This window comes from Bos mutus, chromosome 9, assembly GCF_027580195.1.
Source record: "Bos mutus isolate GX-2022 chromosome 9, NWIPB_WYAK_1.1, whole genome shotgun sequence".
Classification (NCBI taxonomy): Eukaryota; Metazoa; Chordata; class Mammalia; order Artiodactyla; family Bovidae; genus Bos; species Bos mutus.
The window spans coordinates 26,447,939-26,462,418 of NC_091625.1; the positions used below are offsets into that span (position 1 = coordinate 26,447,939).

At 41.9% G+C, this 14,480-nt stretch overlaps 1 protein-coding gene across 1 annotated transcript in view; it reads right to left on the minus strand.

The window, feature by feature from the left end:
• Positions 1-251: 251 nt before the first annotated feature.
• NKAIN2 (sodium/potassium transporting ATPase interacting 2) overlaps positions 252-14,480 on the minus strand; it is a 531,496-nt gene continuing 517,267 nt past the window's right edge. The window contains exon 4 of the mRNA XM_005890117.3: positions 252-337. Within this exon, the coding sequence (XP_005890179.2) occupies positions 252-337 (86 nt within the window). The remainder of the gene's footprint in view (positions 338-14,480) is intronic.

The following is a 14,480-nucleotide window of genomic DNA, read 5'->3' on the forward strand; positions in this document are numbered from 1 at the left end:
GCTATGTAGTTGATACACATGTAAGAATACTTTAAAAAGTAACTTTAGAGATGGCTTTCCTGATAAATTTTGTAAAAGTTATGAACAAAGTGTTATTAGAGTTATCTCAGTCAAAACAACATTAATAGAGGAGAAAGTATTGGAGGTAAGTCATGACTGAAGGAAAGCCACATGCCATCTCTTTTGTGCGACAATAACATTTGCTTAATCACCTTTTAGTATCCCAGAAGAATACTGCCAAAGTAAAGCACTTACATGTACATAGGCTGCAGTTGTAAATGAGATGTCTTCTGAGGCCCCTGATAGCCGTAAGAATCAAAGCCACCTATGAAATCAACTAGAAAGGGACAATTGCTATAGTTAGTCAACTTTTCAGAAGAGATACATACTCATGTTCAAGGTCTTATACAGATTACTAATATAAACCTTTTTAATAATCTATTAAACCAGAAGTAGCTAATTGTGGAGACAAAAAGATAGTTCCTTCAAGGCAGTGATTCCCCCACCCCCAACTGTGAGATTCAATTATTGCTTTACATGAATCTATTAACTTGGGAGAAAAAATTATATACTCCTTTGAAGCAACCAAGACTTAATTGGAGCAATAAAATTCACTTGCACAATTAAGATGCTATATGTCTTTGTGGTTAGTGTGGAGATTTTCTGTAACACATTGCAAATGTAAAAAAATGACGATAGCTCAAGTGCATGTATCTATCAGCAATTACTATTGGTAATAATATTATATCCTGATTGTCAGGTACAAGGTGCTGTGATGGAGGTGATGTAAATTAGCTCAGCACAGGTGTCCCTGCCATCATGTGGTTTGTAATCCCAAATAGATGGTCAGAAATAGATACGGAAGAAATTCTAACCAAGGATTCAGATGCATCCGATATACACTTGGTGCAGACATATTATACAAGATACCTAGAACAGTCAAGTTCAGAGAGTCAGAAAGTACATTGATAGATGCCAGGGACAGCGGGGTGGGGTGGGGTGGGGACGGGGATGGATGGGGAGTTCGTGCCTAATGGGGACAGAGGTTCATTTTAGGAAGGTAAAAAGTTCAGGAGATGTATGATCACGAGAGTTGCACAGCACAGCACAGCTATGCGCATGCACTTAGCTCCACTGAACTGGAGAGTTAAATATGGTGAAAATATTATGTTTTATATTATGTGAATTTTACTGCATTATAAAAGCATTACACATACTTATAAGCAAAAAAAAAGCCACATTCAAATGCCATACACACCTAGATCTTTGAGGTACAATGAGATATAACAAGAGTTACTATGGTAGATTATATTATCCAAAATGGCTGCAGCAAGATCTCCTGAGTTCCGTGTCTGCTTACAGTGTGATCTTGACACTCGACCTGTCCTGTGGTTTGGGTCTTTATCCCTTCCTGTTGAACCTGGGAAGAACTTTGTGGCCACTTGGACCCACGGAGTGTGGTAGAAGTGACACTCTATGACTTCTAAGGCTAGATCAAAAAAATGTCACGCACTTCCTTGCCTTTGCTCTTCAGGGATGCTCTTTTGGAACACAGCCGTCATGCCCAAACTGGGAAGGGCAAACTAGCCCACGTGGAGAGATCAACAAAGGACCCTTGGATATGATTTTGGCGAACAGGGTGTCTGAGGTCCCAGCTGACAGTCAGTGTCAACACCCAGACACGTGCCTCCAAATGATCCCAGCCCCAAGCTGCTGAGTCAGCCCAGCATTGGCGTTGTCTCCCCAGCTGAGGCCTCTGACACCGGGGGTTACAGACCAGCTGTCCTCGCGGTGCCTTGTCTGGATTCTTAGCATGCAGTCCATGAGTGTAATCACGGTTGTTTTATACTAGTGCATTTTGTAACTGTGGCAGCAAACATTCACACTAAGAGTGCCGTGAAAAACTTTGTTTTTTCTTCTTCATTCCTGGACTGGAGGTCATGTGGTGGGGCCAAGAGAGGCAAAACGACAAAAAACGCTGACAAGATAGATGACAGGAAGGAGAAAGAGAGGAACCTAGAAAGCGAATTAAGATGTTTGAGGATATCTTTACTTTTTTCTAATATCTTACTCTGGTGGTTTAAGTTTGGCTAGCTTTTATTCTCTTTTTAATATCCTAAGTGTTAGAGGTAGAAATTGGAACACAGGACATAAAATCCATGATGTCTGTTTAGTGGGGGAATCTTTTTATTTTTAAAAGACATTTTATTTTTTAGAGCAGTTTTAGGTCTGCAGCAAAATTGAGAAGTACTCAGAATTGTGCCCTGCTCCACCCCCAGTACGTACGGGCACAACCTCCCTTACTGTCAGCATCCCACACCAGCGTGGCGCACTTGTTACAACTGAAGAACCTACCTTGACGCATCCTTAGCGCTCAAAGTCCAGAGTTTGCATTGGGGTTCACTTTGGTTTTAAATTCTGTAGGTTTCAACAGACTTGTAGTGACATGTATCCACAGTTTTGGTATCACACAGAATGGTTTCACTGCCCTAAAAATCTTCTGTGTTCTGCCTTTTTAATCCCTGCATTGCACTCCTGCTGCGTCGCTTCAGTTGTGTCTGACTCTTGGCAATCCTATGGACCATAGCCAGCCAGGGTCCTCTGTTCATGGGATTCTCCAGGCAAGAATACTGGAATGGGTTGCCATTTCCTTCTCCAGGGGATCTTTCTGACCCAGGTCTCCCACACTGCAGGCAGATTCTTTACCCTCTGAGGCACCAGGGAAGCCCTTTAATCCCTCCCTCTCCCCTAAACTCTAGCAACCATTGACCTTTTTACTGTCTCCAGTAAATGTCATGCACTTCCCTTTGCTGTTCAGGAACACAATCGTCATGCCCAAACTGGGAAGTCCAAACTAGCCCACGTGGAGAGATCAACAAAGGACCCTTGGATATGATTTTGGCTAACAGGGTGGCTGAGGTCCCAGCTGACAATCAGCATCAACACCCAGACAGGTACCCCCAAATGATCCCAACTCCAAGCTGTTGAGTCAACCCGCCTTTTCTAGAATGTCATATACCTGGACTCCTATGGTTTCTAGCCTTTTCTGATTGGTTTCTTTCAGTTAGTTATATGCTTTGAAGGTGCCTCTATATCCTCTTATGATTTAATCCTTCTCTATTTTTTTTTAATCATTAAAACCCTTTTACTGAGGCAGAATTTCTCTTCTGGTCAGAAGTGGACTAGTACAACAGTCCTTCCTTATCCACAGAATACAGTTCAAGGTCCTTAATGGATTCTTGAACCATGAACCGTGCTGAACCCTGTATCTACGCAATACTTTGCCTTTTTTTTCCCCCTGTACTAATGGATAGGTAGCATACACAGCATGAATATGCTGGACAAAGTGATGACTTATGTTACTGGAGGGACAGAGCAGGATGGTGTGAAATCTCATCACAGTACTCAGAATGGCTCAGAATTTAAAACTTAGGAATTGTTTATTCTTTTCAGACTGCAGTTGACTGTAGGTAGCTGAAACCATGATATGGAGATCTAGAGTGTAATGAAAAGAACAGAGGTCTGATGTTAGAAGGATCAGGATTCAAATACTGCTTTGACCAGTTGCCGGCTGTGTGGCCTTAGACAAATCACTTAACTTCTCTTACACAAGAATTATAACACTTATATTATTAGTGTGAGGATAAAATGAGGGGTGTAGAGCCCTGGGTGAGACATGCGGTGTGGAAGAAGAAAACTAAAAACCCTTAAGAATTCAGGATTTTCTTTATAATTCTTCTAAACTGTGCAGTGTGGGAGAAAGGAAATGTTTAATTTGGAACAACTATAGGACCATAGGGCTTCCCTGTGGCTCAGATGGTAAAGAATCTGCCTGCGATGCAGGAGACCTGGATTCAATCCCTGGGTTGGGAAGATCCCCTGGAGAAGAGAAAGGCTACCCACTCCAGTATTCTGGCCTGGAGAATTCCATGCACAGAAGAGCCTGCTGGGCTACAGTCCATGGGGTTGCAAACGAGTCAGACATGACTTAGTGAGCAAATAATAGCAACTAGGTGTTTGGCTTATAGCTCAAAATTTGTTGTCTGGGAGGGTGTTGCTGCCTTTAACAGAACAAAAAGAATTGAGAGAAGGGAGCTTGTGTTTGGCTTCATTAGAAAATGTAGTATGTACGTGGCATGTATGAGCAGCAGGGACCAGAAAACATTTGGGAAACAGGAACTATAATTGTAATTGGTGGGAGACAAATTGGAGACTTGCTGGGACTGTAGAGGTGAATTTTCTTTTTCCTCGTTCAGCTTTATTGTGTTTCATTGAAACCCATCTCCACCTGACATATTATGAATCTACTTTATTTGTTGTTGATCTCAGCACTGTAATGTAAGCTGCATGAGATTTACTGTGTACTACAGTGGCTCCAGAACCCAGAACAATGTCTGGCTCATGGAAGCCATATTTACTGAATAAACTCTTTAGGCTGTTTTGAAAAAAGGCAGGTGATTTAAGTATGGAAGATGTTGGTAAAATTTCTAAGTGAAATTTAAGTGCATTTACCCTTTCTTCAGAAGGTCTTGAATGATAATTAAGAGAAGACCTTTTATAGAAGATGTAGAATGTCAGTAATTGCTTGGATCCTGTGAGACAAAAGAAATCTTTTGGATATCAATGGAAAGAAAGCACCATTCTGGTTTCTTTGGTCGGTATGAATGGAAGGAAGAACGCTAGGACTTGCTTTAGCATCAACATAACTAGGGTGAGAGGGATCATCCATTGATGATTGCAATCAAATGTTGCAAAAATGTTGATAACTGGTAGAGAAAATACTGTTTTTTCTGGCAAGTTCATAGCATTCTAAATAGAGGTACATGACTGGGTAGGAGGTGACAAAAGAAAATTTGTACTTGTTTGATCTTTGCCTCTTTGGAGCAGTTTGGTTTTGGTTCTCTTAAAACAACTCAGGACTGTTATTTTCTTTGCAGTTGGTTTTTTCTTTGCTCTAGTTTTCCTATCTGCAGTGTGGGTATGTTTTTATCTACTGACTCGTGGAGGCACAGGGATGCCCAGTTATTTTAAATTAGTAAAGTGCCATATCAGTTTAATAACTATGCTTTGATAACATTAATAATAGTGGAATTTAGAAATTACCAAGTAAGAGAAAAATGCTTTTTGAAGGAATATTCTTCAATCAAATATGTCCCCTGTTGTGAGCTTCCCTTTTATTTAAACCTTTTAATCATGAACACTGAGTTCAGCAAACCTAAAGCTGCTTTTTAAAAAATACATGTTGGCAGGGAGGTATTGTAATATAAAATTGTACCTTGGTTATTAATGACAAAAGCCACTAGTCAACAGACTCTTTTGGAGATAGAGCTGGAAAATACCATGGGGGGAAATTTTAAAAGGCAGCTCACAGAAAGCTAAGCCTAAATATTTGGAAGCACTCATTGAAAGACGTTAAAGAATTTCTGTGGGCCTATGAAAATAGAGTGTAAATCCATTATCTCTGCAGGTAAGGATTCCAAGGGTACTTATCTCCAGTGGCACAAAAGGAATTTCAGAGCATAACCAACCACAGTCGAAGTCCAAAAAACCCCTTGTTCCTCCCATGCAGACTTACTTGGAGGCAGCAATTCAGCTTCTTCTGTGAGCTCGGTGTACTCAGTCTGGATTTACATCTCTGAGTGGACGTTTTATTTTTTCTGATTAGGAAAACACATCCTTTATAGGTAGGGGTGCTTTACTCCACCGTTGCCCGAAAAGTCACTAAAGTGTGATACTACAGAGAGCTTCCAGCAGGCGAAACATGCATTGAATGAAATGAGACTTATTAGCTAGATCACAGCAGATGCTTCACTTCCTAACCTTGTTCAGAAAATAACCTTTTCTCAGGATCTTCAGGTTGTGTTTTCCATGTTTCTCTCTTAGTTGTATCACAGTCGGATCTTCAGTGTTTTAACTCGGTGGACACATTTAAGTATACTAAAAACTACAAAGGAAATATTTCTTTAGAGATCATTTGAGTAACTATGCTGTTGGTTCTAAAAACTTAATGAAAATACAGTACACATTTCCACTTGATAAACTGTTTCGTCTTTTCACTTTTGCTTGTTTTTGCTGATTCTCAGTGTGGCCAGGACCTCAGGTGAGATTTGAAGAAACACATGTTGGTTTTCTGCTGAGACAAGGGTCTTGCTGTTGAATCATCTTCTAGGAGTGTAATGCCACCGCTGGCTGCATCACAGGCAAAGCGTGAAGTAGTGGGAAGACGGAGGGCTTGGGAGTCAGAAGACCTGGGCTCAGCCGTGCCTTCCCTTCTTACTAGCATTGTATTCACAAGCAGCTCACAACTGCTCTGAGCCTGACTTTCTTCCTCTGTGAAGTGGAGATAAAACAATCCCAGCTTCACAGGGTTATGTATGTGTACAACTAGAGGCACGTGTTTCATGGATACGCTGCAGGTGGATGTGGGCTTTCATCTCTCTTAGCAAGAGATGTATACAGAAAGAATGATTTGAAGTATGCTTTATATGTTTAGTTTCTGTACTGAGAGGATGAGAGTTTTTCAGGCCAGGAAAGTAGATGGAGATAAGTAAGGGTCAGAGAAGAGAACTTTGTGTTAGAATTTACTTGAAGTTAGTGTGGAATAAGGAAAGTGTGGAAGTCATCAGCAGAAGCTGAGGTAGGTTTATGGAAATCCTTCTGATGCCCACTTGGTTGATTAACTATAGTCTGGCAAGCGATAGGAGTAACCCATGTGGCATATTGTAGAAAAAAAGGAAAGATATTGTATATATTTTAAAAAAAAGGTACCTAGAACTGAGTTTCCATTTTTCAAATATTTTTTGGAAATCACCTTGTATCTTATCCTAAAGGATGGAGAGAGGCTGGACCTGATTTGGTTTGTGGTCTGTGAAGCTTTGACCCATGAGTAGGGAAAAGGAAATTTCGAGTGGAGTGAGTGAGCGTGAAGACACGAAGAACTTGTCTCCTGGATTGGGCCGAGGGAATGAGGCCAAGGCTAGGTGGAAGGATAGCTTTGGAGAAGAAAAGCTTAACCATTCCTCTCAGATTTGGGCGGGGTTTCAAGAAGACATGGCTCAGATGGTACAGAATCTCCCTGTAATGCAGGAGTCCTGGTTCGATCTGTGGGTCAGGAAGATGCCCTGGAGAAGGAAATGGCAACCCACTCCAGTATTCTTGCCTGGAAAATCCCATGGACAGAGGAGCCTGGCGGGTCAGAGTCCATAGGACCACAGAGAGTCGGACACACCTGAGTGACTAACACTTTCACTTTTCTAGAAGACAGAAGGATAATTGCTGGTATGGAGAACCCTCGAGGTTCTGAGGGGAAAATGGGATGAGTTGATGTCTGGTAGCTTTGGTTTTTCTCAGGTTTGGGTACTAGGCGTAAGGTACTTGGAAGGGTTTGTAGCAGGTCCCATGGCGACTGTGTCACACCATCAGTGGGAGAGGAGGGAAAGCTGTGCTGGGAAGAGGGAGCACCCAGGTGGGCTTAGGGGCTCGCTCCAGCTGTTGTGCAGCAGCCCTGGATTAGAGGTAGAGACGCTGCATCTGAGCTGCATCAGGCAAGGATATTGGAAATCCAAGCCTGATGGAGGAGAACACAAGGAAGGAAAACCAAGGATGCCTGTAAGAGCATCACTGTTCTTATGCATCCGGGAGAGAGGTGATGAGTAGAAAGATAAACAAAACTTCCAATGGAGGGAAGCTCCTAAATAAAGATGAAGACAGAGTCCTCCAGGAGGGAGGCAGGAGAACAAAAGGAGTAAAAATAAAAGTTTACAGTCAGGCAGAGAATGTTAGAACTGGTGATTTTTAGAGGCGCCTTTTTCCTCCATAGTGAAGGTGATCCAAATGAGTCTCCTTGGTGAAGGGAACTATGGGGGTGGTGGTGAAGTGAGTGGTGACAAATGTGGTTAAGAAGTGAGATGGTCAAGAGTTTGTACAGCTAGAGTCAGAAAACTGTGTATTCAGATAGTTTTAGTACTTTGAATAGATGTGGAATCATGTGCGGAGTGTGATAAAATGACCTTTATTTTCAAAGTTCCTGGCATCACTTTGTGCCGTGGCATTTGGGTGGATTAGATACACCAGTCTCTGTTTTGTTCTTCCCTTAGAGAATGGCTTTCAATTATATGTGACGTGTCTTTCAGTCGAAATTGGAGAGAGCAGTTATTACAAGCTCTAGGCAGGCTAGTTAGACATGATTGGCTATGTCTTCACAGCTGACATCTGGGATATATTTAGAAGGCACAGCCCACTTAAATGCAGGTGTTAATTAGGGTGTAGGACATCGATGTATCCATATTTGGGAAAATGAAAAATAAAGCATGGATGCTAAAATCCCCAGGAGAGAACTGTTTCTCCTCTTGTACTTTTTGGTTACACAATTTTTGCATTATTTTTCAGCCTCCAGAAAGGAGGACTAAACCTAAATCAATCATCTTAATAGAACAATGATAGCAGTTTCAGGTATGAGGATGCCCAGTGGTCACTCTAATATTTTCCTAGCTATTTGGGATAGGTGAAACTAGGCTTTCCATGTGGGGTTCATTAAAAACACATAAGATGATTCCTGTGTGAATTATGGGGTCCATTCGGTCAATATGGGTGAAAAAGTTATCCTTTTAAGAAAAGGCGCATCTAATTTTGTTAAATTGTGCACATCCCTCTGATTTATCCTTTAGTGGGGATGTCGTTTCTTCAGGGAAGAATTTCCTAGTCCTCTTAACTGGATGAGGCACCATTGGGGTAAGTCCTCTCATCCCCACTCTGCTTATCTGAACGCTCATCACACTTTGGTATTTCCTCGTGTGGATTGTGTTTTGGGTTGTAGGCATCAGGGGGGCAAAGGCAGTGTCTGCTTCATCCCTAGTGACTAACACACAGCCTTCCATGTGGAGTGGCTACTTGACAAAGGTGTCAGAAGAACCTATGTCAAGTTTCACGGTGAAGTGATGTGTAAAGTATACCTGGACCCGGGAGGCAAGTTCCGCTCCCAGCACCGCCTCTAAGTGATTGACTTGGAGCAAGTCAGTGTTCCTTTCCTCAGCTGTAAAATCAAGGGATTAAAGCAGGTGATTGCTAATATTGTTCAATGGTCTATGATCTTCACGATTCCATATTTGTGGGATTGTTTTACATACTGATAATAGCTGTAGAACATTTAAAATGAACTAACCTGTGAAGACATAATGAGTGGGAAAAGTTCGAGTGAAGGAGTTGTTCCCCCTCTGGCTGTTGCTGCTCTTATGCATCAATTTTACTGAGCAAAGTTTCTAGGGAGATGAACTGAAGAATAGGTCTGTTGGAACCTGAGACTCAAGACATGACTGTTCCCAATTGGGGAACAGAGTGATGAAAAAAAGTGGGAGCTGGAAGAGAAAAATAGGGTGGACGGGCTTGGAGCCCACAGAAATACTGTCGTTCCTACTCAGTTTATTTCTGTGATGAAGGTGTATGGATGAGTGACTGTGTGCATCCCTTTGCCTCTGTGCTCTTGGGAATTCCTTTTGCATCAACTCCATTAGTTATAAAGGCAGCAATCCATATCCAATTTTCTTTTTGTGTCAGGATTGTTCATGTATAAACCAGGATTCTTTGTGGGAAACATTTGCAATTAATCCCCTAAACAAACAAACAAACAAAAAATGCAAATCTCGCTCTGCCCTAAGGCAGACCTGCTGACTCCGAGGCCAGACCGCCATCTATTATACACAGAAATGAATTGAAATTCCCACTTTGGGCCTAACCTAATTTTCCAGTGATAATAGGCATGGATTCCCAGAAGCACTCTACGCCTCTTGATAGTAACATCCTCATTTCCTTTCCTGGTAAATGTTTTAAATAAAGATTTTAGCACCAAAGGAAATTAACCTTTAAATTAATTGTAATTATAAAATGCCATCACTGATTTTTGTCTTCAGCCTAATTACTTTCTATTATTTAAACAAACCTCACCTCCTGTGAGTTTTAAGTTTGTTTCTCCTTCACTCCCTGCCACACAATGCCAACCCACCCCCGTGGAGGCCTGCCTGCCTCTCTGCCGCTGGAGCAGCCTCGTTTAAATGTCACGCAGGATGGAGGATTTGCCCTGTGCTGCTTCTTTACAAGGCTGTCTTTAACTGCTCTGCGTAAGGCAGCTCTGCTCAGATGTTTTCGTTCCGTATACCTGGTGGCCTTCTTGTCTTTAGAGAGGCAGTGCTTTTAGTCCCCCTGCTGTTAAGAAGGAGATAGCCAAGCCTGGCCTTGTGTTCCTATTAGATGCCACAGCCACCGCTAAAGCAGAACTGGTTGCAATGAATTTGGCAACTGCCAGCATCCTTTATCAAAAGCCTGACTTTGAGTGTACAGTCTTCTTTCTCAGCGCATATCAGCATTGGAGGGCTCTCAGACGTCTGTTCCCTGTGCCAGCTCTTTGTCTTGCTCTCATTTGTTCTTTCAAGACAGGACTAAAGGATCCCATCTCCTTTATTTGTGAGTATGTATGTTGGCGCTGAAAACATCCTATCTTTCTGCCACTTAGCTGCTTTCCTTCTCATGTCATTATCAATGTGAGTGAAGAGAGAGATGGTGAGGAAACGGGTACAGAACACGTGTTAGAGGATGGGAAGAGGCAAAATAATCACAGTGGGAGATGTTTCCTTTAATCCTTTCTGTAAATATCACCACTTCTCCTGCCTTTCACAAGCGCTGGCTTTCTTTTCCATTGAGGCGGATTAAAACAACTTGGATATTATTTATCTACTGCGTTATGTTGGTTTTCTGCATTATACACCTCCTTTATTATACCCCAGTTAAAGGGCCTCCTTTGCTGGTCTGAATATTGTTAACCTCAACAATATTGACTCTTTAGAAACATGGGCCCGATTGCTTCGAATCAACAAAGGGTAGAGAATGAATCAATTTCTTCCCCCATATTTTTGACTTGGGAACATGGTGTGTGTGCTCAGTCACTCAGTTGTGTCCACGTCTGACTCCCTGCGAGCCTATGGAACGTAGCCTGCCAGGCTCCTCTGTCCATGGAATTTCCCAGGCAATAGTACTGGATACTGGAGTGGTTTGCCATGTCCTTCTCCAGGGGATCTTCCTGACGCAGGGATCCAACTGGTGTTTCCTGAGTCTCCTGCATTGGCAGGCAGATTCTTTACCACTGAGCCACCTGGGATTCCCTTGGGAACATTAGATTTATTTAAGAATGATCCTAGTGTGCATGTATGTGTGTGTATGTTTGTGTATAAAAAGCTATGAAGTATAATGGAGTAGCCGCTAAGAGAAGAGGGACAGAATGAGAAGTAATTGTTAAAGAAGACTCAACTTGGACCTGAATTTTGATTGTTCAGTCGCCCAGTCATGTCCGACTCTTTGTGGCCCCATGGACTAAAGCACACCAGGCCTCGCTGTCCCTCACCATCTCCCAGAGTTTGCCCAAGTTCATGTTCATTGCATTGGTGATGCCATCCAGCCATCTCATTCTCTGAAGCCCTCTTCTCCTTCTGCCCTCAATCTTTCCCAGCATCAGGGACTTTTCCAGTGAGTTAGCTGTTAGCGTCAGGTGACCAAAATACTGCAGCTTCACCTTCAGCTTTAGTCTTTCCAGTGAGTATTTGGGGTTGATTTTGCTTACAATTGACTGGTTTGATCTCCTTGCTGCCCAAGGGACTCTCAGGAGTTTTCTCCAGCACCAAACCTTCAGTTTGAAGGCATCAATTTTTTGGTGCTCTTTGACGTTCTGTTTACAGTCCAGCTCTCACAACCATACATGACCACTGGGAAGACTATATAGTCTTGACTATATGGACCATTGTTGGCAGAATGATGTCTCTACTTTTCAACCCAGTGTCTAGGTTTGTCATAGCTTTCCTGATGAGAAGCAATTGTCTCCTGATTTCATTGTGCAGTCACCATCTGCAGTGATTTTAGAGACCAAGAAGAGGAAATCTGTCACTACTTCCACCTTTTCCACTATTTGTCATGAAGTAATGGGTCTAGATGCCATGATCTTAGTTTTTTCAGTATTTAGTTTTAGCTGGCTCATTAACTCTCTTCCTTCACTCTCATCAAGAGGCCTTTAGTTCCCGTTCGCTTTCTGCCATTAGAGTGGTATTGTTTGCATATCTGAGGTTGTTGATGTTTCTCCCACCTGTCTGTTGATTCCAGCTTGTGACTCGTCCAGCCCGTCATTTCTGATGATAGGTATATCATCAGTGTACAGGTTAAATACACATGGCGACAGCAGACAGTCCTGTTGTACTCCTTTCTCAGTCCTGAACAACCAGTTGTTCCATACTAGGTTCTAACCGTTGCTTCTTGACCCACATACAGGTTTCTTAGGAGACAGCTAAGATGGTCTGGTATTCTCATCTCTCTAAGAGCTTTCCACAGTTTGTCATGATCCACAGAGTCAAAGGCTTTAGCATAGTTGATGAAACAGAGGTAGATATTTATCTGGAATTCCCTTGCTTTCTCTGTGGTCCAGCGAACGTTGGCAATTTGATCTCTGGTTCCTCTGCCTTTTTTAAACCCAGCTTTAAACCACGTTTGGACTTCCAAACCCAGTCTGGAAGTTCTTGGTTTGTGAAACGCTGAAGCCTAGCACGCGAGATTTTAAGCATGACCTGACTAGCTTGGAGGATGAGTGCGACTGTCCGACGGTTAGCACATTCTTCAGTTCTGCTCTTCTTGGGTTTTGGACCTGAATAGCCAACTTTAAAAATAAAGCGCTTATGTCTTCTCTTCTGTGACCACAAGAGGGAGCAATTTAACAGCTGGCCGAAAAGACTAGTACTAATCGGGAGATGAAACTGTAAAAATTGTCTCACAATTAGGGAGGGCCGTTGTCACCAGTAGGAGCTCACGTGTCACTGACAGGAGGCACACGTGTATGTATTTGTTTTAGGTGTTGATCATCTAGTCTGCCTTTTGTTTTTACTTATGGCAGCATATCTTTCTCCCCCCAGCTTTCTTTCATTTGTAGAAAATAAGGAAATCTGCTTTGTTTATTCATTTATTATAAATTCATTATTTATTTATTTATTCATTATTTTTTTACTTAGAATACACTGGGGTCTACCAAAGTGTCAACATTCCTTTGGAGTTTCCATATAGTCCAGGAGATGTTAGTGGAGAGCTAATTGGTTGATTCATTTATTTCCCATATACTTCCTGAGGGATAGGTTAGATGTGGAGGCTATAGCAGTGGTCAAGATAGGTGTGGCCCCCAGTGACATCCCCTAACACGGTCTTCCCTTGAGGGAGTCAGTATGTCCTGTGTGATGTCAGAAGTTCACCGAGAATGCTCAGTGACCTTGGGCAAGTTGTTTAATCTTTATGGGTCTATAAAATTAAAGTGTTGGAATAGAGCAGTAGGCAGTAGTTTTCCATCATTTCAAACTCCGCAGTGTTCTCAGTTCATAAGAAGTCTGAAGCCGAATCAGGAGCTGTAAAATTTAACAAATGCAGAGCTCCTGCTCTGGAAGGTTGGGAAAGGAGCAAAGTGACACCTTCTACTCTGGCCCCTCTGTGGCTCTGCAGGGCACCAGCTAGAGATTAGTAGCATCCGAAGTCTGGGGCTCCAAACCCTAATAATGAGTGATTCTGTTCAGAGATGGGGAAAGAAGAGACAAATTTTGGCTTTGTGGTAGGCTGGCAGATATAAACAAGATTACTTCAGTCAGTCACCTTCAGAATTGCAAAACACATGTTGTAAACAAAACAATAATATATTATACTTTCATTTGACTGAGTATGATATTTGTGAAGTAAAATAGGCAAATCATTCTCATAACTCTACCTGTCAACCTGGCACTCAGGAACTTCGCACCTTTTTTGAACTGCTAATTGCCTACCCCTTGGGTTATGTTTGATGAGTGATTTATAAATAATAAGAAAGAAAGCTGAGGTTACTAAGCCGAATGTATAAAATGGCCCTGGAAACCAGATAGAGAGACAGAAAAAGATAGGAATAAAGGAGACATATACCCAAATGTTAACTGAGAACCAGAATTTGAAATTGTGAAATAATTCTTTTTCTTTCATCTGTAGGTTCTCTACATTTTGCAGTAACTTACATCCCTTTATAAGCAGAAAGAACCAATTTTTTTTTTTAATGGATGAGTACTCCTCCCTTGCCACCTCCTCCCACCCTCAGAGGTGGGAGAGTGTGTCTTGTGCTCAGAGAATAGTATCCAAACTCAGTGATCCTGTCAAACTAGGAAAATGATCAAAGCATGCAGAACAGAGTTCAATACACAGAAGTGTAGGCCAGCAGGCTTTAGAAGAAAAATCAAACAAAAATAACAGAAAATTATTAGCCTCAGAGAAGTGAATAATTTCCTGTGGTTTGCTTTTCAAATGAAAGGTTCCATAAATTGATTATGACTTTTATCCCAAGGCCAGTTTGTTTTGGAGAAGTCAGGACAGGATTTTATGCATCTGTGCTTGGTTGGTAGGTTCATGCACATATGTATCTACAAGTTTAAAAATCTAGAATTAATTTTTTA